This window comes from Rhinatrema bivittatum, chromosome 2 (assembly GCF_901001135.1).
Source record: "Rhinatrema bivittatum chromosome 2, aRhiBiv1.1, whole genome shotgun sequence".
NCBI lineage: Eukaryota > Metazoa > Chordata > Amphibia > Gymnophiona > Rhinatrematidae > Rhinatrema > Rhinatrema bivittatum.
This window is the reverse complement of record NC_042616.1, coordinates 57030325-57055673: the sequence shown is the minus strand read 5'-3', so window position 1 is coordinate 57055673 and position 25349 is coordinate 57030325. Positions and strand designations below refer to the sequence as shown.

At 45.3% G+C, this 25349-nt stretch overlaps 1 protein-coding gene across 1 annotated transcript in view; it reads right to left on the bottom strand.

Annotated features, from left to right (window-relative positions):
- Positions 1-1251: 1251 nt before the first annotated feature.
- Positions 1252-25349, bottom strand: part of SCAP (SREBF chaperone) — a 248292-nt gene continuing 224194 nt past the window's right edge. Inside the window, exons 21-23 of the mRNA XM_029588196.1 lie at positions 20352-20432; positions 19335-19541; positions 1252-13533 (exon numbers count right to left, since the gene is read on the bottom strand). Of these exons, the coding sequence (XP_029444056.1) occupies positions 13288-13533; positions 19335-19541; positions 20352-20432 (534 nt within the window). The 3' untranslated portion in view covers positions 1252-13287. The remainder of the gene's footprint in view (positions 13534-19334; positions 19542-20351; positions 20433-25349) is intronic.

The window sequence follows — 25349 nt, the reverse complement described above, 5'->3', positions numbered from 1 at the left end:
ACATACTCTTTCACACAAACAGGTTTTCAATCACAAACTTACACATACAGGTTCCCAATGGTAAACTTACATTCATGCTCTCTCTCTCACAGGCAGGCTCTCAATCACAGACATACTCTTTCACATACACAGGCTCTCAATCATTCACATACATGCAATCTCACTCACACACACAGGATCTCAAACACACACGCTTGCTCGCTCATTCACTCTCTCTTTCCCCCACCCCCACCCCAGGAACTCGCGGCAGCAGCAGCCTCCTCCCAACACTAACCTCCTTCATTTTCAGCACTCGCGGAGGCGGAGTCCCATCGGCCGCGGTTGAAACTCTTCATTTTCCTCCGAGCCGCGCTGCAGTCTTCTTCCCACAAGCGTGGCCTCTTCTTCTCGCGCAGGCACCCGATGCTCACCACTTCCTCTTCCGGGCCGCGGGAAGAAGAGAGCACGCCGGTGCCGCTCAGCACCGGCGTGCTCTCTTCTTCCCGCGGCCCGGAAGAGGAAGTGGTGAGCATCGGGTGCCTGCGCGGGAAGACTCCCGCGCAGGCACCCGATGACTCCAGCGCTGGCACCCGGCTGACTCCAGTCGTGCCGCTGCCGGCGTGCTCTCTCCTCCTCCTCCCCCCCCCGGGGCCTGGAAGAGGAAGTGGAGAGCATCGGGTGCCTGCGCGGGAAGAAGAGACCACACTAGCGTGGTCTCTTCTTCCGCGCAGGCACCCGATGCTCTCCACTTCCTCTTCCGGGCCGCGGGGGGGGGGGGGGGGGGGGAGGAGAAGAGAGCACGCCGGTGCCGCTGACTCCAGCTGTCCCGCCGCGTTCCGCCCGGGCTGACAGCATTTTAAGCCCGGGCGGCGGAGGACCGGGGAGCAGCTGGGTCAGCGGGGAACCGCGAAGTGTGGCGACACTTGTCTGCGAGCCAGATGCAGCCCTCAAAAGAGCCATATCTGGCTCGCGAGCCATGGGTTCCCGACCCCTGATGTAGATGGTAGGCAAGAAGTTTGCATGTGGATAAGAGAAAGAGTTGGGAACTTGTTGACACTTGAAACTCTACCATTTGAAGTGCAGTTGTTTGCTCACGTTTAGGCACCCCTGGGCAAATTGTATTTTATAATATTGTAGGTGGTATTATGGAGAAACTAACCACTCTGGTGCTGTCAAACTCAGCTCTTTCATGAGCACCAAGATGAAAGAAGAAATAAAAAGCAATATCAACCAAGCAGAAGAATAACCTTCAGGCCACATCATAAACACAACTTGTGGTATCAAAGGTTTATTTGTGATGAGTACAAGTATTCTCCTCTGTTAAAACATTTAAAAATAAGTAAACAACTTTTTCTACATTAAAGTATTACTGTACAGTAAAATATAACAGAATTGCTGAAGGGCTATTGACAATTTACAGTCCCGTCCCATCCCCCCCCCCCCCCCCCCCCCCCCCCCAAGATCAAGAGAACAGTTATTCTCCCTTCAAAGCACATCCCACCTCCACGCATTCTTCAAGTACAAAAAGGTATCCCCTCATTTTGAAATATTAGAAAAATAATAAATACTAATATTTGAGGTACATAATCTACAGAAATCTGGCTTTTTTTTTTTTTTTTTGCTCGTACAGAAAGGCAAAAATAAATATTCACAGAACAGGTACAGTCATCTGAGCAATAAGGCACCATAGGGTGTCCCATAACCATCCAGCAAGGGCAGGGGAGAAGTGAAAGGGCTCTTTGGCCTCCCTGGAGTGCCTTATTGCATTAATAAACTAGATGCACATTCCGTGAGAGAAAATGCCTGTTTAATTACCTGGGCATGATTTTCCATCAACATTTTGTAATTGGGGACCAAGGCACTGAAGTTGCTATCTCAGTTTAAAACCTTTCAAATATGTGTACATAAGGCAGTGGTTCTCAGGGAAGTCCTATAGAGTCCCCCTACCTCAACCAGTCTGGTTTCCAGGATTTCACAATATGTACGAGATATCTGTGTGTACTTGAAACCTCAGTCTTAGACCAGGTCTATGCAAACATCTCTTGTGTATTGTCGCTGTGGATATCCTGAAAACCAGACAAGCTGGAGGGCCTGTAGGACTAAGTTGAAAACTACTGATTTAGAAGTATACATAGAAATGACGGCAGAAGAAGACCAAACGGCCCATCCAGTCTGCCCAGCAAGCTTCACACATTTTTTCTCTCATACTTATCTGTTTCTCTTAGCTCTTGGTTCTATTTCCCTTCCACCCCCAGTCAGCATGATTTTAATTTTTACGTACCATACACAATTGAGATGCTAGCCCTCTTTACAGAAAATGTATGAGCCAACTTCCTGCAGCTCAGCACAGTGTAAGCATGGGGCTTTAACAGTGGCTCAAAACTCTGGCCCTGGAAGCCTTCAAATGACTCGATTTTTCAGGATACCCACCATGAATATAGGAAAATTGGTTCTCACCTGCTAACTTTCGTTCCTGTAGTACCACAGATCAGTCCAGACTCCTGGGTTTTGCCTCCCTGCCAGCGGATGGCGGCAGTGTACATAACAGAGTGTGTGACGTGGAGAGTTCCGCTCGTAGAACACTCTCACTAAAGCACATGGAAGCCAGAGCCCCGACGTCCAAGCGATAATGCCTAGCAAAAGTGGGCAATGACTTCCCAGTAGTCACCCAGCAAATTTCATGCGGAGACACCTGATGTGACTCAGTGCAGGAAGTTGCCCGAGAACCTGTCGTGTGCCTCTAAGCCCCCCAGCAGCGGGCACACTTTAGAAATATAAGGTGACTTGATAATTTCCTTCAGCCAGCACACAATTGTAGCCTTAGACGACTTATTTCCCTTTTCTGGACCACTCCACAGTACAAAGAGGTGATACAATCTACAAAGAGGAGACGCGATCTATAGAAATCATAAGTGACCTTTAGATACCTCAATAATACTTGCCTCCAATCTAAGAGTCTAAGCTCCCCCACATGAGGTGTAGAAGAATCTAAATCCATAAAAGCTGGAAGCTCTACTGTCTAACTAAGATGGAACACCAAGACTACCTGAGGCAGAAAAGAAGGCACCATGCATACAGATACCCCCCAGATCAGACATTTGTAGGAAGGGATCTCAACACGACAGTGCCTGGAGCTAAATTCTCCTGGCTGAACAAATAGCAACCAAGAAAACCACTTTAAGAGTCAAGTCTTTAACTGTAGCTCTCTTTAATGGTTCAAACAGAGCCTCACACAATCCTCTAAGGACTAGATTCAGATTCCAAGATGGACAAATGTTCTGCACTTGAGGACAAGTTCTTAGCTCCTTGAAGGAACCATAGAACATCCGGATGTGTGGACAGAGGATACCCTTGCACTTTACCACGGAGACAACCCAATGTCGCTACCTGGACACTCAGAGAGTTAAAGGCCAGAGAGGGAACCAAGATGGCGGCGGGAGCGGACGCTCAGTACAAACGCTCCTGGAAAGTTGTTTCCTTGAAAGATGCCAGCTAAAAGAAAAGGCAAAATGCGGGTTTTTCCTACCGTCCCGCTGCAGCCTGACCTTCAGAAACGTATCACCGAATACATGTCCGCATTGATGGCGAAAACGGGGGACGGGGTCCCCGCTGCGGAAGCCGAGGAGGGAGCTTCGGCGCTGCCTGGGGAGGTCAGTTTGAGTTCCCCGGATTACCGACCCCCGCCGGTGCCTGGGTCGCAGGCAGTTCCCCGACAACAGGCGCCTTGTGATGACATCACTCCCTCATCGGGGGGAGGACACCGAGAGGGAGTTGAGACGCCTAGCCCGAGGTTCTCCTCGAGTTTGCTGGCTGCAGCAACACAACCAGGTCAAGAAGATCGGGAGATATCAGTATCTCCAGTATACCTGAGCGAGGAGGCAAGGAGAATGTCGGAGAACTCTACCGGAGGGACTTCCATACAGCCGAGGGAACAGGGAAGGGGTGAGTTGATTATCCCTCCCAAACCACCCACGGTAACAATGGATATGTTGTGGGAGTTAATGGCTGGAATTGGACATTTTGTTAAGGAAGCTGATGCAAGATATAGGAAAATGGATATTGATATGCAAAACCTGAAGTCTGAAACGGAGGATCAATTAAGAAATAATGGAAATAGGATGAAAGTCTTAGAGGAAAAAATCTTACAAGTTCAAATGGTGGATGTTAAGATGATAAAAGATCTGGCATACCAGTCCAAGAGGTTGGAAGCACTGGATAATCATAACAGACACTTGAACTTAAGATTCTTGAATTTTCCCTCCGCTTTAGGAGAAGAGGTTCAAAGTACTTTGAAAAGATATTTTTTGGAAATATTAAAAATCCAAGAATCTAAGCTGCCTATTATAAACAAGGCCTATTTCCTTACAAAAATCGATAGGAAAAATGAGGGAGATCAATTGGATATTTTTGCAAATGTAACTGAATATATTGAAAGCTCTGCTCTAGAAATATTAGGCAGAGGTACATTACTTGTATCGTTTGTTATAGAAAAGGATGTTAGCACAGTTATGAAAGCTTACTTTCAAAATATTTCTGAAATGTTTTTTGGCCAATTGGTCAAGATTTTTCCTGATTTTGCCAAACCCACCCAGTTAAGGCGACAGGAATTTCTAAAATTAAGACCTCAGGTTGTGGCCTTAGGCTACACTTTTCTACTTAGATATCCCTGTAGATATCTAATTAAGGGTAAGGGAGAAAGTTTTGCATTTACGATTATTGAACAGCTGAAATCTTTTCTGAACGTTAGGTTAGTGGCCACAACCCCACAATAGATGGTGGTAATCGATAGTTATAAACTAGCCATCAATCATTAAGCCAGTTTCTTTAAATTTTTATTCTTTAAATCTCCCCTGTGATTTAACAGGTTCTATCTCTCAATGTTTCTTAAGAGAATATATAATATCTATGTTTAGATGGTTTTTTTTTATGTTATCTTATATGTTTTTTATGTATTTCTCTGTTCTTTTTTCCTTTGAGAGTATAATTATGTATACTTTTTGAAAATTATAATAAAGAGCAAATTAAAAAAAAAAAAAAAAGAGAGTTAAAGGCCAGTCCCTTGACCGGAACCTCTCTGTAGAAAAGCCAAAATATGTGACACCATAGCCGGAACAGACCGAGGCTGCACTCAGTCAACAGCAGACCAGGACTCCAAGATCCTCAAAATTCGCACATATGTCAAGGATGTAGAAGGTGGAAATAACCGCTTTGGAATATCCCCTCCATCTCAGTTGTCTCCTCAGAAGCAAAATCGCAAGACAGAAGTGAGCCGCCTGACCCAAAGATATTGGGCCCTGTTGGAAAACAGTCGACTGATGTCCGAACCTCAGGGGCCCATCTATGGCCATGTTGATCAGATCTGGGAGCTACCAGGATCATGTTGCCTGGATATTTCTCTATCCGTCGTAATCCCTTGTCCACCAGAGGCCACGGGAAGGAAGACAAAGAAGAATCCCTCGAGTCCACAGCAGCACCAGAGCTCAGATTCCTTTGTACCGTGTTCTGTTCAGCGGCTGTAAAACCACGATGCCTTGGTGTTCTCTTTGGTCGGGATATCTCCATCTTCCATGAATGAGACACATCTCTGCCTCTGACAGCAGACATTCCCTGGAGTCTAACTTTCTCCGACTGATAAAATCCACCTGGTTCACTTTGGCAATGAGGAACACTGCCAGCCGCTGCAAGTGCTGTTCTGCCCAGAGAATCAACTCCTGGGCCTCTCAAGCTGCTCTCTGATTCTAGGTTCCACCTTGACAGTTGATGTAGTCCACTGTTGTAGCATTGTCTGATAGGATCTGTACTGGAAGGCCGACAGACAAGCAAGCAACGTGAAATTCCACCTCTCTCATCTCTAACAGATTATTATGCCTCCTGTTTCGACCACTGGCCCTGCGCTGACTGATCTTGCCACACTGCCCTTCATCCAGAGAGGCTTGCATCGGTAGTGACTATTATCCAATTCAGAATCTCCAATTCCGCACCACACTCAAGTTGGTGCGAGTAAGCACCACGAAAGACTATCCCTGGCTTCTCCCTCTAACGGACAAAGAAGATGAAACTCTTCCAATAACGGATTCCAGCGGGAGAAGAGTCCCCTGCAGAGGCTGCATATGTGCAAATGCCCAATGCATTAATTCCAAAGTTGATGCCACAGTACCCAGACCTGTAAATAGTCCAAGACCCTGGGCACCGAAAGCTCTAGTAGAAGCCTAATCTGACTGCAATTTCAGCACTCTCTCCGTGAGGAAAAACTCTCTCTGCTAGTGTGTTGAATTGAGCTCCCAGATACTCCAGTTTGTAAGAGAACTAAATGGCTCATTGCTAGGTTCACCACCCATCCTAGAGACTTCAAGCACATCGGTATCTTTTGTACTGATTGTTGACAGAGGTCATTTGATTTCATATGAATAAGCTAGTCATCCAGATACAGCTACAAGAATACACCCTCCTTTTGAAATGTGGCTGCCCCCAACCACCATCACCTTGGTGAAGGTATGTTGAGCCGTCGCAAGGGAAGGGCTCGAAACTAAAAATGTTCCCTTAGGACCATGAACCTCAGGAATCTCTGGTGCTCCGGCAGCTATGTGCAGCTATGCCTCTATCAAGGCGAGAGATGCCAAAAACTCTCCTTTGTGTACCGCCGCTATGATGGACCTCAGAGTTTCCATGTGGAAACAGGGAACCTTAAGAACTGCATTTACCTTCTTTAAATCCAATAACTCTTGAACTGGATACAGGAGGGAAAAGAAACAGGATGCTTAACTTAAAATTGACCTCCGGCCACACTAAGCGTGTTCAGGGTCTGAGCCAAAAGACTCAGGCCACATCGAGCATGTTCAGGGTCTGAGTCAACAAACTCAGCAAGATATCTCTGTGAAAAAAAAAGAAGAAAAATCTGAGAAGAATCCAAAGCAGCTCTCAATCACATGCAAATTCTCCATCTCCCAAAGTGAGAAAGCCAATTCCACATTGAAATCCTCTGATATCTCATGATCCAATTCCCCTTGAACATTACCAGGGACACCTCCCTGCAGCATTTGCCTGCTGTGACTGACAAATGGGAGGCCCAAGCACATTATCCCTACATAGTAGGTTGGCTTTGCCTTCGCTGGGTACCCCTGCAGAAGGGTCTGCAGGCCCTGAAAACATTTCCACCAGAAGGAGGAGGATGGATCTATACCAGAGTCCATAGGCCCAACCTTGCTCTCTCCAACCTCTCTCAGGGAAGCTTTTGCCCTCAGGAACAAGGGAGAACTAACCATTGCCTCGCTTCCCACTCCACGCCCCCTCCAGAGACACCATAGGCCAAGGGAATGTCCCAACATGAGCAAAAGCTGTTGTAGTCAAATATCTTTGAGCATCTAAACAGCACGGACACAAATGGAGAGTGAGGACTGAATTACTATCAGACAGCAAGCCTCACAGATAGCAAGGCACTTAGATCTGTTAATCCTTGGCATCTAGCTCTCCTGAACTTCGGCTCCAGGCAGCCTCCTGTATGCACACCCCTCCAGGATGCATGCATACACACGCTCAAGAATAGGTATCGAAAATGGCTGCTGTTTCCGTACTGAAGGGGGAAGCCTCAATTGCTAGACCCCCCTCATCTGTGAGGCTTGTTCTACCGGTGTGGCCATGCTTGACACAGACCCTTTAATGCCTTTGCTGTACGCACACTCTGTTTCTCCCCACACCCGCGGCACCACCAGCACCTTAACGGCAAGCAGGGGGAACAGACCCTCTGCGCCATGGAGCCAACACCCCATCTCCTCCGCAGGCAGAGAAGCTGCTGAAAAACCTCATTGCTAAACTCCCCGAGCTGCTAAGGTAGTTTCTCCCCCTGGAACCTCGCTGCTGCACAGATTTCTCTATCTTGTTTCTTCTCTCTTTTTTACTCTCTGAGAACAAATAAAGATACATAGAAACCAATACTTTCCTTTGGTTCAGAGGTTCAGGTTCCAGGAGCGCAGGCCCCATGGTAGATCAGAAAAAAGCCAGACCTTTTTTTTTTTCTTCAAATCTTTACCAAACTTACAATACCTACTCCCTAGAATGGAACACAGACCCGCTAGCAGAAAGGGAAAATCAGCCAAATTAAAAAAGGGACAGACTAAAATAAAACAGCCACCCTGAGCCTGTAGCTGCCGCAGCAGCCTCATGAAGGGGAGGGATCTGGACCACCAGATTTACACCCCACGGAAGAAAGGAGCGAGCATACAAAAGGTTCACCAACCCCCAGCTCTTCCACCTCGACCAGACAGGGAAGGACTCACTAGGACCCAAAAAAACCCTTGGGAGGAAGGCTCATAAATCCAGAACAGTCTCCTGACTGCAGAACTGCAGGTTTTGCACCATCTACCATCTGCTGGAGACAGAGAAATACTAAGAGACTGCAGGTGGTACACTGGATTATATACAGTGTCAGTGAAACTTTCTGTCTCCATCTACTGGCAGGGAGGCAAAACCCAGGAGTCTGGACTGATCTGGGTACGTACAGGGAACTATGAGATATGTTTGTACATATTTAGTTTGAGAGCCAGATTAACTTGAGTAACCCTGAAAAATCAGATCTGAATGGGGGCCATGAAGACGACTTGTCTACAATTTTTTCTTTTTTTTTTTTGTGGAAGAGCATACCATATTCTACTTTAAGCATGTATCTCAGAAGACATTTTGTTATCATTGTGTCTCACACAAAAAGAGTACCTCCCTCCCAATTCCACCCTCCTCTAATATACATTCCTGCCATGAATCCTTTCCAGGGCTGATCATCTTATGAAACATAATTCTAGTTGGGGTAGTTTGATTACCTAAGGCTTCACTATACAATATGCAGATAATCTCCAAAGACTAGGAGAGCAGCAAACAGCTCACGCTCAACCATAACCTCATTCTGTAGTAGCTACTGGGATAATACTGTAGCAATGGACAGTTCAGTGCATGCTCCATAACAGACAGTTTATTTATATTCTACAAATCTTCCATTGGGAGGTAAAAGGCTCCCTTTTGTAGCAGGTGAGGTTTGCTCTGGTTTGCAACAAGAGTTGCAATTGCTACAGGAATGCTATATCTGTTTTTAAACAGAACAAAACTAAAGCAGAGTGTAAATCTGTTGTACAGGGGCATAGGAGAGACAGACATCAATGGAAATTATCTACATTTTCTCAACTTTTAAAACCTAACACAATGTAAAGTAATGCAATGCCAGAATAACTAAAATGAGTTAAATTCAGTTTTTTATGGGGCTCTAATCAATAGGCACTGCTCCAAATGCTGAACGCTTGAAATAGAAACAGACTTCAAAAGGATGATGGGGAAGTAGAGAGAATAGTGCATTAAAAGAAAGCTAGAATGTATTAGTATGGGTCTTTTTCCTGACTGGCCCCAAAATAAAAAATAAAATTTTGCACAGAGACCTGTGTCCATCTTAGTTTGGAAGCCTGTGAAAACCTATGTGCATGCCATTAGTCCAGCAATATCTAAGTCTACCTTTGCTCACTTCCAACTAGGAGGCACTTTATGGCAGCTTGAGGCAGGCTAGGTGCATATTAGTGCACGATGATGATGTCATTGCATAACTGCAACCTCATAAGCTACCTCAAAGCCACTCTCTTCAGTTTAGGATAGACTTAAGTCTGAATATGTCTGGCGTGCTGACACCCATAATAAGGACCATTACCTCATTTAGAAGAGTTTACCATTGGCTATTTACCCAAGTGATCCACATTCATCTCAAATAGATTGTGTTGAGGGAGCAGAATAGGGTTACAGTATTAACTGTGCTGCACCATGTGGCATCTTGTATCAGAGAAACCAGCTACCTTGTTACACAGCCCAAACGGCAAAGACATCGGCAATGTTGCATCAAGGACACTATCAGAAAGATAAGTCAACCTCACGCCACTTCGTTGCCTGCCCATCCCTTCCTCCCACAAAAAGTGTTCAGGATATGCTCATTGTGTGTTTAATAACCATTTGAATAGACATTTCAAACTCAAACAGCCATAGCACAAGACAAGTTCCAACTCACAGGAAAAAAAATTAACAAATATTCTGTACAATAAATACAATGGTTTTCCTGGTAAAGCTCTAAACAGTGTAAGATCTATAGCAAAATAAATTATAACCTTTACCAAAAATATTTTTTTCTTCAAAATTCTTTTTAACCAAGACATAACAGTTGCACAGACGCTGTGCTATGCACACCCTACAAGTGCTGCTCTGTTTAGTTCAGCGGCAAAATAAGATGGAGGAGTAGGATCATCAGTGACGTCCTCTTGGATAGCAGACAACACTCTAATCAAAGGACACACAAGGAAGGCCCGAGTCACCCACACCAGCTTCCCTGGAAGTGATTTCAGCAATTACAGCAGAGATATCACGCTTGGAGGTGTCAAACAGTACCACCAGTTTACTCAATGTGGCAGTACAACATAACATACCGAAATACATCACAATATTTCTCAAAAGCATAAGTATAACGGATTGTCATTGGCTATGATAGCCGGATAATTGTGAAATGGAACGAAAACGTGTCATCCCCCGAAGAAAGCATAGTAAGCCAAAATGCCGCAGTGGGGGCTACCGGTGCCAATGGTCAGCTGTGGAAGTGACAACCTGGATTTGCCACATTGGCTTTACGATTTGGAAGTAAAGGTCAGGCATTTTTAAGCACAACTGATGAGCATGTTGGTACAGAGCTTTGAGAACATGTTAAACTCACTGGTTTTCCTTGCTCAGGAGTCTGACCGAACTGCAAGGCTCCCTCCCCTCTCACTTGCATTACATTTGGAGCAGGGACGGTCTAATACGTGTACAGTACTGCATAGGTAACAACATATAGTATTAAATTCTGAATGTGGATGGAAAGCAGATCTTAATCACTACTATCTCAGCAGTAGCACAATGTTTGGTCAAAAGATGGCTGCAAATCCATCTACTGCAATCTTTGTAATGGAAGGCGAGAGCAGCTGCAAGGCATAGGAAGGGTTAAATAAAGTTATTAACTGATTCTAAGATCTGAGACTTATTTTTGTAACTGTATTTTTACAAAAGGGTGTGTGTGTGTGTGTGTGTGTGTGTCTTTGCACAATATCTATGTTTCCCTGGCGGGGCAGGGGGTTAATGTAATAGCTTTGAGCATGTTTCTATACCAGCCTGGAGCACCCTACATCACCCCCTGGTCCATCCTTGCCCTTCCCTGCTCCTGATCCCTTATTACATACAAGCGCCTGTTGGCTGCAATAACTTTTTTTGGCAGTAGAGAAGAATGAATTTGTCAATTTTCTGAGGTCCTTTGTACCTTGCCAGCGATTATTATTATTATTTTTTTTTTCTAGAGAAAAATGAATACCAGCTGTGGAAAGGAAGAAGGAATAACACTGCTATCATCACTCTATTTAACTAGAAGGGAGAAGATAGGACTAGCAGAGCGCCTTCCCCACCTCTTAAAATCTGCAGCCATCTAGAAGGATCTTTGGTACTAATGTAACAGAGGGTGCCAGTTTGTTCTCTGCGATGCCAACACCGTCACACAGCACAGGCCCTCCCAGGCTGCACGATTTTCACTTTTAACCTTCATTCTTTTGAGGTGTAAATTATTGTCACAAACCTCAATAGCAGTAACAAGTAATAAAAATGCTGCTACAGCACAGGGCACACAAACAGAAGGGATAAAATGTAGGGCACTGATGACAGCACTAGTAAACCAAGTGCCTCTCTCTCTCTGCCAGCTGAGTGAGTGAATAAAAGTCCTGAAAATGAAAAATAAATGTCATCTGATTGCGTAGTTAACGTCGCTGCTTCCTTCCACATGGGACATGATTCTAGCCTGAGTAAAATCAATCTTTGATCGACAGACACGTAAAGACTGCCTCCCCAGCCAACGCATTGCTCCAAATCTAAATCCCTTATTATATATATAGGCACAAAGGTTGGGATATGCTCCCTTTCTGACTCGAGCAAACTGCGACCATCCGATGAGATCTCAAAATGAAGAACGGGCTCCAAGCTTTGTTAAAATACATACAGTATATATGAAATGAAACGTATTACTGAAATTTGTAACATAATGCACTGCCCCCAAGGATGAGGGGGCCAGCCAATTTTGTTTTTTTCAGGAGCTAAGGAAAACATTTTTCCTTCTAACCATTTTTGTTTTGTTCATTTTACACCTTTCGCTGCATTTTTTTTTTTTTGCTTCTTCCGCTTTTGCTGGATTTCAGAGTTCTTTATTCATCTATTTTTGGTTTTTCTTTTTTTTTTAAGTTTTATTTCTCCTCCTCCTCTCTCATTGCTCTGGTGCAGGGTGTAGCCCCAAGCCACAGCTGCTCCTCCTGACCCAGGCCTACTACAGTCAGCAGCATTTCTTGTGGTCTGGATCACCACAGTTAGCAGTGGCAGTTCTCCTCCGACCAGGTTCCCGTCTTCTGGTTCAGGCCCGTGGGCAGCTACTTTTCCACGTCCCACAGCAGCTTCTCCCGAGCCAGCAGCAGGCGCTGGATGCCAATATTTAGGCACTCGAGAAATTTCCTCCCCTGCCCAGCGCTCTATGAATGACCCTGCACTTATCTGTATTAAGTAAAAGTATTTTTCTAATTATAAAAAAAAACCATAAGACTTCCAGTTGCGTTAGAATGCACCGGCATCTGTTAACCCCACCAGGGTTGTTTTGTGACAGAATTTCAGTTCATTTATCGCTGTCGTATCTCCAGGCACACCGACTGCCGCACCAGTGCTGAAAAGAATCATCTTTAGATGAAAATAACCGTTCTGCCAATGAGAGGCATCAGTCTTCAGCGTCAGGCCTAGACTCCAAGCATTCTCTCGGCACCATGGCACTCACCTCCCTAACCCCTTGGGAGCACGGCTTGCTGTGGGGTTCCTGCCATACAAGGCAGCCTTACCTCTTCTTCCTCTTTCTCCCAACACCCCATTAAAATTAATCTCCTGCCTGCTAGCCAGCCTGCTGCTTTCCATCGAGGCGGGAGAGAGCGAGGTTTACCGTGTGCGTCTCTGTGTGCGAGTGTGGTAGAAGAGTAAGGGGAGGGGGCTGTAAGAGATGAAGTTCAATGAAGGGTCTGGTTCAGTGATTCTGGGATGAATACTAGGGGTGCAAATACCAAACTCTCCCCCTTTTTTCCCTCCCCACAACAGACAAGTCGCCGCTCCCTCCCCAGGGACACTATTCTAATCCAGATGTGAAGCAGACACCAGCTGTCCTTGCCCATTGCTGAGCAACAGCAGAAGCCAAGTTTTCACACCTTCTGAAAGTCTTTGGTCCTTCACCCCATCCCTTTGTTGTTATTTTCAGTCCAGCTTCTCCAGGACGGAGGGGACATAGACCAGGCTGAGCTCACTGCCAAAGTCGCAGACAATAGCGGCGTTCTCTAGCACCAGGATCTGTCGGGCCGGCTGGGATTCCTCGCTGTTCCCCAGGTACACGGTCTGCAGCAGGTCTCCGTAGCCAATGTCCCAGAAGGAGACACAACCCTGGCCCCCCGTCACCAGCAGGTTGTCCGATATCACGCCAAAGCTTGCTCCACACCCCAGCTCCTGCACACAGAAGGGAGAGAAAAGGGAAGTGGACTTGAAGGAAAACAGAACGTTCCTGCAGAGCGCCTCTGGCACAAGTCACAACCAGAATATCAAGAAAGAGGGGCCAGGCTGATGACCTTTAGTCATTAGGCTGGACAGGACTGGGGATGCTGAAAAAGCAGCATTCATACAGCATTCATACTACAGTACCAGTCACTGCACAACAGCAATATCTACCAGCTGGCTAAGAGAACACTTGTGCTGGGTTCTGGATAGGACTGTGGTCTGTACTTCTCAGCCGGAGGACTATTGCTGCAATGGACGGAGCGGATGAAAGGGGATTAGAACAGCAGAGGAAAGGTTTTGTATGTTTCATCCATCCTCTGCCTTGGCCAGGTTTGTTCTTGGAAAGGCAGCTAATAAAGTCCATAAATAAATAAAAGCCCCAGGAAGATGGCCATGAAGGCTCATGGAGCAATAGCACAAGGAGGTGTTGGTTCAAATTAAGTTGACGGTCAAAAGGGGGAAGAAGCTGATGGCCCCCCCCCCCAAAAAAAAAGTAAAAGCAAGAGATGGTTTTAATGGGTTCTTATAAATTCATAAAACTTGATGAATAAAGCCTGTGTCAACCAAAATTTTAAGGTGGCAGCATTTTTTTCTAAAATGGTAGAGAGGAATTTTGCATCATGTAGAAATCCTTCCACGTATCGGCAACACATCACAACATGCCCAGGTGCCACTTAAACAGCTGAAAATAAAATAAGCAGCCAGTACTACAAAAAATGTCATTTCACTTTTGCAAGTGCAATAACCCATTTATGGTTAAGCATTAGATCTTTGCACACCTCCTAGCTGCTGAAGGTCACCTGAATTGTGCATTATATCCTTATATCCTTTATATAATTATGCATTATAGATTTAGATGTAATGTACATCACTTATGCAACTACATGAAATCTTCTACTGTGACTGAAACTTCTCCTAAATCAAGCCAGTCAAAATTTGACTGGCTAGATGTCGACCTGCTAGTTTTTTGCTCAGAGGTAACAGTTAAATTAACCAGCTGGTGCTGAAAATCAGCCAAACCAGTTACGTTCCAACCCCAAACATAATGACGCCTCTGGCCTCGGCTCCTTTTTTATCTTGCAAAATGTATGCGCCTTGTAAATTTAGCCAGAGGGAACATGTATGTGTCATTTTTAACTAGTGAGGTTTATCCAGCTAATTCCTGAAGTCCTGCAAAAAACTTTTCAAAGAATTCTTAAACCTCTGGGGCACTTAAGTTTCACAGTTTGAAAAGCCCATTTCCAAGATGGCTCCTGCAGAGCCCTCACTTGGCAGGCTGCCTGCTAAAATGGCAGCCATGAAGAGCTGCCCCGATGACAACTTCTGGTTTGAAGCTGGTCTCGTTACACTTCCTGAAGAATGCTAAACTACAGGTCCTGACTGCTGGGAAGAGGAACAGAAGGGAGTATTACCTCAGGGCATATGGGAAACAGCTATTATGTTTTTTATTTATCATACCTATAAGGGAGCCCGGACCGACGTGCCGCAAATGCGCAGTAGAGAGCAGCTCTACTGCACATGCGCGCACGTCGGTCAGAGCGGAGCGTGCCTAAACAAAATGGCGCTGGGAGGAGCGGCAGCGGCGAAGAGCGGCGGCGAGAAGCAGGAGCGGCGGCGAGAAGCAGGAGCGGCGGAAAGAGCGGCGGCGAGAAGCAGGACCGGCAGCGAGAAGCAGGAGCGGCGGAGTCTCAATGCGTGGATGAGACGATGGTGCAAGGAAGAGGGATTCAGTTTTGTTAGGAACTGGGGAACCTTTTGGGGAAGGGGGAGTCTCTTCCGAAGGGATGGGCTCCACCTTAACCAGGATGGAACCAGACTGCTGGCGCTAACCCTTAAAAAGGAGATAGAGCAGCTTTTAAACTAGAACAAAGGGGAAAGCCGACAGTCGCTCAGCAGCGCATGGTTCGGAGAGATGTATCTTTAAAGGATACTAATGATGTACTAGAATTAGGGCATCCCGACAGTGAGGTTCCAATAATTAGAAAAGTAGTCCAAATGCCTGTAACTAAAAACTCACCTGAGCTAAAAAATTCTAACTTATCCCTATCAATTAAAAAGCAGAATAAAAATACAATCAAAAAACAAACTTTGAAATGTTTGTATGCTAATGCCAGAAGTCTAAGAAGTAAGATGGGAGAATTAGAATGTATAGCAGTAAATGATGACATAGACTTAATTGGCATCTCAGAGACATGGTGGAAAGAGGATAACCAATGGGACAGTGCTATACCGGGGTACAAATTATATCGCAATGACAGAGAGGAGCAGTCGGGAGGAGGTGTGGCGCTTTATGTCCGGGATGGCATAGAGTCCAACAGGATAAACATCCTGCATGAGACTAAATACAAAATTGAATCTTTATGGGTAGAAATCCCTTGTGTATCAGGGAAGACTACAGTGATAGGGGTATACTACCGTCCACCTGGTCAAGATGGTGAGATGGACAGTGAAATGCTAAGAGAAATTAGGGAAGCCAACCAAATTGGTAGTGCAGTAATAATGGGAGACTTCAATTACCCCAATATAGACTGGGTAAATGTATCATCGGGTCACGCTAGAGAGATAACGTTCCTGGATGGAATAAATGATAGCTTTATGGAGCAAATGGTTCAGGAACCGACGAGAGAGGGAGCAATTTTAGATCTAATTCTCAGTGGAGCACAGGACTTGGTGAGAGAGGTAACGGTGGGGGGGCCGCTTGGCAATAGTGATCATAATATGATCAGATTTGATTTAATGACTGGAAAAGGAACAGTGTGCAAATCCAAAGCTCTCGTGCTAAACTTTCAAAAGGGAAACTTTGATAAAATGAGAAAAATTGTTAGAAAAAAACTGAAAGGAGCAGCTACAAAAGTAAAAAATGTCCAAGAGGCGTGGTCATTGTTAAAAAATACCATTCTAGAAGCACAGTCCAGATGTATTCCACACATTAAGAAAGGTGGAAAGAAGGCAAAACGATTACCGGCATGGTTAAAAGGGGAGGTGAAAGAAGCTATTTTAGCCAAAAGATCTTCATTCAAAAATTGGAAGAAGGATCCAACAGAAGAAAATAGGATAAAGCATAAACATTGGCAAGTTAAATGTAAGACATTGATAAGACAGGCTAAGAGAGAATTTGAAAAGAAGTTGGCTGTAGAGGCAAAAACTCACAGTAAAAACTTTTTTAAATATATCCGAAGCAGAAAGCCTGTGAGGGAGTCAGTTGGACCTTTAGATGATCGAGGGGTTAAAGGGGCACTTAGAGAAGATAAGGCCATCGCGGAAAGATTAAATGATTTCTTTGCTTCGGTGTTTACTGAAGAGGATGTTGGGGAGGTACCCGTAATGGAGAAGGTTTTCATGGGTAATGATTCAGATGGACTGAATCAAATCACGGTGAACCTAGAAGATGTGGTAGGCCTGATTGACAAACTGAAGAGTAGTAAATCACCTGGACCGGATGGTATACACCCCAGAGTTCTGAAGGAACTAAAAAATGAAATTTCAGACCTATTAGTAAAAATTTGTAACTTATCATTAAAATCATCCATTGTACCTGAAGACTGGAGGATAGCAAATGTAACCCCAATATTTAAAAAGGGCTCCAGGGGCGATCCGGGAAACTACAGACCGGTTAGCCTGACTTCAGTGCCAGGAAAAATAGTGGAAAGTGTTCTAAACATCAAAATCACAGAACATATAGAAAGACATGGTTTAATGGAACAAAGTCAGCATGGCTTTACCCAGGGCAAGTCTTGCCTCACAAATCTGCTTCACTTTTTTGAAGGAGTTAATAAACATGTGGATAAAGGTGAACCGGTAGATATAGTATACTTGGATTTTCAGAAGGCGTTTGACAAAGTTCCTCATGAGAGGCTTCTAGGAAAAGTAAAAAGTCATGGGATAGGTGGCGATGTCCTTTCGTGGATTGCAAACTGGCTAAAAGACAGGAAACAGAGAGTAGGATTAAATGGGCAATTTTCTCAGTGGAAGGGAGTGGACAGTGGAGTGCCTCAGGGATCTGTATTGGGACCCTTACTGTTCAATATATTTATAAATGATCTGGAAAGAAATACGACGAGTGAGATAATCAAATTTGCAGATGACACAAAATTGTGCAGAGTAGTTAAATCACAAGCAGATTGTGATAAATTGCAGGAAGACCTTGTGAGACTGGAAAATTGGGCATCCAAATGGCAGATGAAATTTAATGTGGAAAAGTGCAAGGTGATGCATATAGGGAAAAATAACCCATGCTATAATTACACGATGTTGGGTTCCATATTAGGTGCTACAACCCAAGAAAGAGATCTAGGTGTCATAGTGGATAACACATTGAAATCGTCGGTTCAGTGTGCTGCGGCAGTCAAAAAAGCAAACAGAATGTTGGGAATTATTAGAAAAGGAATGATGAATAAAACGGAAAATGTCATAATGCCTCTGTATCGCTCCATGGTGAGACCGCACCTTGAATACTGTGTACAATTCTGGTCGCCGCATCTCAAAAAAGATATAATTGCGATGGAGAAGGTACAGAGAAGGGCTACCAAAATGATAAGGGGAATGGAACAACTCCCCTATGAGGAAAGACTAAAGAGATTAGGACTTTTCAGCTTGGAGAAGAGACGACTGAGGGGGGATATGATAGAGGTGTTTAAAATCATGAGAGGTCTAGAATGGGTAGATGTGAATCGGTTATTTACTCTTTCAGATAGTAGAAGGACTAGGGGACACTCCATGAAGTTAGCATGGGGCACATTTAAAACTAATCGGAGAAAGTTCTTTTTTACTCAACGCACAATTAAACTCTGGAATTTGTTGCCAGAGAATGTGGTTCGTGCAGGTAGTATAGCTGTGTTTAAAAAAGGATTGGATAAGTTCTTGGAGGAGAAGTCCATTACCTGCTATTAGGTTCACTTAGAGAATAGCCACTGCCATTAGCAATGGTTACATGGAATAGACTTAGTTTTTGGGTACTTGCCAGGTTCTTATGGCCTGGATTGGCCACTGTTGGAAACAGGATGCTGGGCTTGATGGACCCTTGGTCTGACCCAGTATGGCATTTTCTTATGTTCTTATGTTCTTAAAGAGCGGCGGCGAGAAGCAGGAGCGGCGGCATGCGCGAGGGAGGGCCCCCACCCCCGGAGATCTTCGTTGTGGATGATAAGTGAGGGGAAGGGGGAGAGAGTGGGGGGAGGGGAGGAGAGTGAGGGGGTGAGGGAGGAGAGAGTGAAGGGAGGGAGGAGTGAGGGGAGGGGGGAGTGACTGAAGTGAGGGGAGGGGGGAGAGTGAGGGGGTGAGGGGAGGAGAGTGAGGGAGGAGAGAGTGAAGGGAGGGGGGAGGAGAGAGTGAGGGGAGGGGGGGAGTGACTGAAGTGAGGGGAGGGGGGAGTGACTGAAGTGAGGGGGGGAGGAAGGAGAGAGGGGAGTGGGAGGGAGAATAGAGGTGGGAGGGAGAATGGGGAGGAGAAGTGGGAGGGAGTGGGAAGGAGAATGAGTGGGAAGGAAATGGACAGAAAAAATGTTATAAAATGTAGCCCGTTGTTACGGGCTTAACGGCTAGTATTTACATATTTGAGAAACATAGCCAAGAGTTAGAATTTTTAGAGTCAATAAATATTTGGAGACGTCTACAAGGATTTTCCCTCTGAAAGTCAATCTGAGATTACTATTTGCTTTTTTGCAACTTCTGCCACCTCCAGCCATCATGATCCAGATCTATTAGACAGACAGTGCAGTGCAGAGATTGGCCTTCTGTCACTCTGAACTTCCTACCTGCTGAATGGAGTATAGCTTGATCTCAGTGCTTCGGTCCCAGATGCTAATGACATCATCTAGCCCGCTGCTGATCACACAGGAAGTGGTGCAGATAAGGGATGTCACATCACCCCGATGCCCGTACATGTGACTCACTCTGCTTCCTGTCAATACATCCCACAGGCAAATGGCTCCATCCTGACCTCCACTTGCCAGTACCATGGTCTGTAACAGTAAGGAAAAACCAGATTTTACAACTAATTTCAGACAAATCAAGATAAGCTCCCTTCTCAGCCCTGCAGAACAGAATAACGTGGGAGAAATGTGACCAGGTTGAAGTCCACTCTTTGTTCTCTCTCATCAACATATTTTGGTGAAATACTACTAATCATTTATGCAGTTCTATTAAAGTAAGCAACACTATAAACAGATGTTTTATTTCCTGAGTTTTGCTATTAGTATCACTAGGACTTTGAAACTGATGATATGGCAGATGTGAAGCAGATTTACTGCAAGTTACAGAAAGCTTTCATGAACATGATAGATTTCCTGTCAAGATAAGCCGCTTGTTAGGGAAGCAGGGAAACAGACCAGTGCCTTAAGAACTCAGCTATACAGCAACCCAAATACTGCAGAAAACAAGGTATATAAATTATAAAATATTAGTTAAATGGTTACATTTTTCTAGCATTTTCTTTAAACTATCCTAGTGTGGCAATTCTTTCAGCTGCTTCCAATATTATTTCTGTAATCGTTAGGGCACAAGAGCACCAGTACCATGCTGGTTAAAGTGACTTGTATTCCCTTTTTCCAATGGCTAATCACCAGTAAACTCTAAATCACAGCATCTTATTAATAACAAGCTCCCCTACCATTTAAACCAAACCCCTTGTGTCCTTTCTTCCTTCAGCTATGCATACAGCACTGTATCTTTAGCTACACAGATTAGCACTCATATTTATATATTGCCCATGGAAGATTATTATCTAAACTCTTACCAATTCTGACTCGCGGTGCTAATTCTGCAAGTATTACCTGGTCTATATAGACTGCTGTGATTCCTCCCGAGTGACCCTGCAATGTGAATAAGCAGCACGAGTCTTCAAGGCGATACACCTGCAATAAGAGGGAAAACAGAGTCAGCAGAATTCAGCGCCTAGTACCTCAAATTTCAAAGCCTCTCAGGAACACAAGAAAGGTAGTTTATAAATGTGTCTTACAACGCATTTTTTCCTGATGATCTCTTAAGGCCATGGTGCCTAATACTCATAATTTAATCTGTGGCTGGGAAACAATGGAAATGAATACATTTCTCCTTGTTCATTAAAATGAAATGGAGATGAAGCTAAAATCAGTGCCCTCGTTATAAAGTTAACTGGGTTTCCAGAAAACGGTAGCGGTAAGCCACAATGCCTCTACTGGGTGCTCCTTCAATAACTCCCCACCGACAGCTGTGCCATCTGACAAGCTTGAACCTGAATGCCCTTCTGCGGGAACTGTGCCACTCCACCCGGCTGGACCAGATGTCCTCCAACAGTTAATTTCACTTTGTATTGGACTCTGCTCTTGTCTCTCTCCAAGGTCCTATCATGAACGTGCCAAGCAAGCGCACGCCTGAAATCTGTGCTCGAGTTCCAATTAAATCTGACAAATCCTCCTTCGGTTCCATCCTCCACCTACGACCCCACCCAGGGCAACATTTCTGTCATGCCTTCGCCATGCCCGAAGCAAGCAGGAGGCAATATTGTTTTAACAGTTCCTCAAGTTGCCCAATTCTTTAAAAAAAACAAAAACTCCTTAAAGATTTAGGAACACCCCATGTCCTTGCCTATGGTGACTCGGAATCTGATGCTGTTTATCTAGCCCAGCAGACCTTGGGGTTTGAGAGGCGCCAACTCCCCCACCAGTTGGTTGTGGTGGAGTCAGCCCTAAAAAAGGCCAAGCTTTCCTGCACCCACGCTTCTGTCCCTCCAGGTCGGGAGCAAAGAGCGCTCGATGCTCTGGGTAGGAAGGTGTTTCAGGACACTATGTTGATTGACACAGCGCTCCAGGAAGCTCTGGAAGCAAGTCCAGGAATTGTCTGAGCGCCTGCCCAACAGCAGCAGGACTTATTGTTAGCAGTCATCCAACAAGGCCTGGAACGTGACAAATACAAAGTGCGATCCACCTATAACGTGTTTGAAACGTCAGCCAGGGTGGCAGCAGCAGGCATTGGTGCTCTCAGGATGGCTTCGCTCCAAGCCTCTGACCTCTGGCTGGAGGTCCAGGAGAAGCTCGCGGACCTGCCGTGTACTGGCGAGAACCTCTTTTGGGACAAGGTGAGGGATGCTGTATCTCTTTGCCAGTACATCTGACCCTCCATCCTCTGCTAGAAAATCCTCATGGCAGGGCCAGAGGAGATCTTTTTATCGCCAAAGGAAGAAGTATCCTCCTGCCTCTTGTGCCCGTTCTCAGCATGTGGGTGGCTAGAGGCCACTCCAGACAGCAGTGGACCCCTAGGCCTCAGCCAAGCCCCGCTAAGGGGTTTTGACTGATTGTGGAGGAGTGTAAGCCATTCAACCATACCCTTGACACAAGGCCCTCCAGTCGGAGGCCAGCTACAGTTTTGTGGACCGCTGGCCCAGTATCACCTTGGTCTGGTGGGTCCTGTCCATCATTCATCAAGGGTACCAGCTGAATCTTTGGGGTGTCCCTCCAGACTCTCCCCTGTGCCCCTCTTGGGGTCTGTTCTTGCATCAGGAAATACTCTTGTCGGAGGAGCTCTCCGCCCTCGTAACAGCCAGAGCAGTCAAACCCATTCCACTGTGGCAGCAAGGGCAGACGTTCTACTCTCACTATTTCCTTATTCCAAAGAGAACAGGGGGACTACGTCCTACTTTGAACCTGAGGGCTTTGAACAAGTTTCTCAGAAGAGAAAAATTAAAAATGGTCACTCTGAGCACACTGATTCCTCTTCTGCAAAGAGGGGTCTGGCTTTGCTCTCTTGATCTGAAAGATGCGTACGCCCACATCGAGATCTTCCCTGGTCACAGGAAATATCTTTGGTTCATCGTGGGCGAGAGGCATTTCTCTATGGTTTTGGGCATGCATTTTGCGTTTCTTTGGATAATGGCTAAACCTTTTTTAAACATTCTCTCAATGTGTGTGGCATTGGGTTTCTAGTTAAGTGCGGGGTATTTTGGACTATCTTAAGAAGGGAGTGCGGGTGGACTTTCTTCAAGAGACCCACTTAACAGACTTTGAGCATAGCAAATTGGTTTGGGATTGGGTGGGCCAGGCAGAATATGCCTCTTATAATTCCAAAAATAGGGGTGTGTGCATCTTAATTCATAGAGGGCTGCCTTTAGTGGTACAGAAGGTACAAAAAGATGTTGAGGGGCAATTTGTCTTTTTGGAATGCTCTTTAAATGGGGAGAACTTCGCTTTAATAAATGTCTATGGGCACAATGTAAGTCTGCAGAGTTTTTATTTGCAGCTATGCGGGCTGATAACTGCTTTCTCTTCCTCTCCCCTTATCCTGGGTGGGGACTGGTACGTTGGCCTAGATCCTGGCCTCAATAGGACCACTGGTGGCATTGTGGATTCTTTAAAGCAGTGGTTCTCAACCTTTTTTCTGTCGGGTCAAACCTGACAGATGGTTCTCACATGCGTGATACACTGAACACATGATTGTCACGGGGCTAAATGTAAACGTATATTCTGTATCTACAGGATCCACCCTGACCCCCCAACAATGGCTACAGAACAGAACTAGGACATTCCCTGTTCAATTTACCATACAAAAAAAGATATTTCTGGTGTCATCTCAGTAACAGCAACATACTCTCTCTCTCCTACCAGGTGCAATAGCCCTCCTTGTGAAAAAAACAGTAATTTACCACCAATGCATGTTCTATTGAGAAAACACAACAAATAATATTGATACAAATGCCTACATGCTAGTAAAATACCTCACCTTGGTCACATATATAGAATTGACCTACACCAAATACAGAAAGACCACAAATTACAAATATGGAAACGGAAACTGGAATGGAAACCCAAAAAAGCCACTCTGCATTCTGTACAAAACAGAAATATAACACCTAACAGACTTCCAGGATCTGCAATAATGTACACAAACTAATGTGCACAAAGTTACACCTGCATTATGGAACTCAAACAGTAACAACCCTGCCTATGAAAAGGCAGCACTGCAAAAATTACACCAGGCCCTAAACACCAATACACCTCCTATTAGGAAAACAGAACAAGCCAAGCTGCTATAGATCCCTACACAGAAACTACAAGCTCGCAGAACACACAGACCCTCACCAAATACAGAATAAAATGACCATAAAGCTAATGTTTTTGTTTTTGCGTTGTTGCACTGCATACAGAGTTTGACTTCTTGCTGTTCCAGTTCAGTTTTTGTCTCCACATTTCGAGAAATATAAAATAATTCTAAAACTAGAATATAATAAATATTTCAAAACAGCTGATAATGGAATAACATCCAAACATTAAAATTTTTCAAAATTATTAAAAATTCTCCAAACACCAATAAAATATTTCTAACAGCAGACACATCACATAATACCCAATAATTAACATGGCAGTCAATCAAGAAAGATAAATTTAAAAAGCCACCTTTACTTACCCTCTCCAGTAACTCTCCTACTCCTTTCTCTTGTAGGCCAATAGCACTCACCAGAAGCAGCAAGAGCTGCTGAAGCTCTGTCCTCACAGTCCTCTTCCTCAGGGCCCATGACTAGTCTCTCTCTCACACACACACACACTCTCTCTCTCTCACACACCAGTCACCTCCCTGACCAATGTCTCTTTATCTCACACACACATATACCAGTCACCTCCCTGACTAATCTCTCTTACTCTTTCACATACACACCAGTCACCTCCCTGAACAATTTCTCTTTCTCTCACAACAGTCACGTCCCTGACCAATCTCTCTCTCACATACACCAGTGACTTTCCTGAGCAGTCTCTCTTGCTCTCACAAGTTTTCCTCTCTTACTTACACACACACGTTCTCTCATACACTTACACACATGCTGGCTCACTCTCTGTCTCACCCCCACCCCCAGCACACATGGCAGCTACAGCACAAGGTAGCCGGTATGCTACTATTAAAAGCAGAGTCCTGACAGGCTGGAAACTGCAGCAGGAGTGACCACCCCCACCCTGCAGCGGCAAGAAGGCAGCAATCAGCTGTTTGCTTGTGCTGCTACCACGGCACAGAGCAGTCAGCCTTGAATGTAATTCTATGCTTTTTCTTCTCCCCACCCCAGCCTTTTATTTATTTATTTTTTGCAGTTTATTATTATTTTTATGTTTTCTTGCTAGGGTTATACTGGTGAGAGAAAGAGAGGTCGGAGCCAGGGCGGGGGGTGGGGGCAGCGGCACCTACTCCTGCAGCCCCTGGCAAAGTGGCCAGCCAGCACAGATTTTCAGCTCTGGGTCCGGGCAGCTAATGGATGGATTTCCCCAACAGCTGCGCAGCAGGAAATCCCGACGGCCATTCTCAGCTGACTGCTCAGTGCCGCGATGACTGCAGCACAGGCAACCTGCTGAGTGTAGCGGGGCCGGGGAGAGCCTTGAGATACGATTTCTGCAGCAGCAGCAGCATGGCTTTTTCTTCTTCCCGCGTGCCCGGTAAACATCACTTCCTCTTCCGGGCCACAGGGGCAGGAAGAAGAAAAGGTCACGTTCCTGTTGCCGGCTTCCACAAACATTACTGCCGTTCCCCTCAGCGCTTGAATGTGCTTATAGCCCGGGCAGGAATGGCAGCAGTGTTCATCTCGCTGAGATGAAAGGGGGGAAAGAGCAGCGGGTACGCAACACACCTGCCAATGCCTTGCGACACACTGGTTGAGAACCGCTGCTTTAAAGGCTAAGATGTCACATTTAGATTTGGTGGGTGTTTTGGAGGGAGCAAAACTGATCAGGTAGAGATTATACCTGTTACTCAGGCTGCTATCAATCTTACAGCCGGATTTTTTCCTATGTTCTTATCTGGCTGGCCACTCTTTCAGA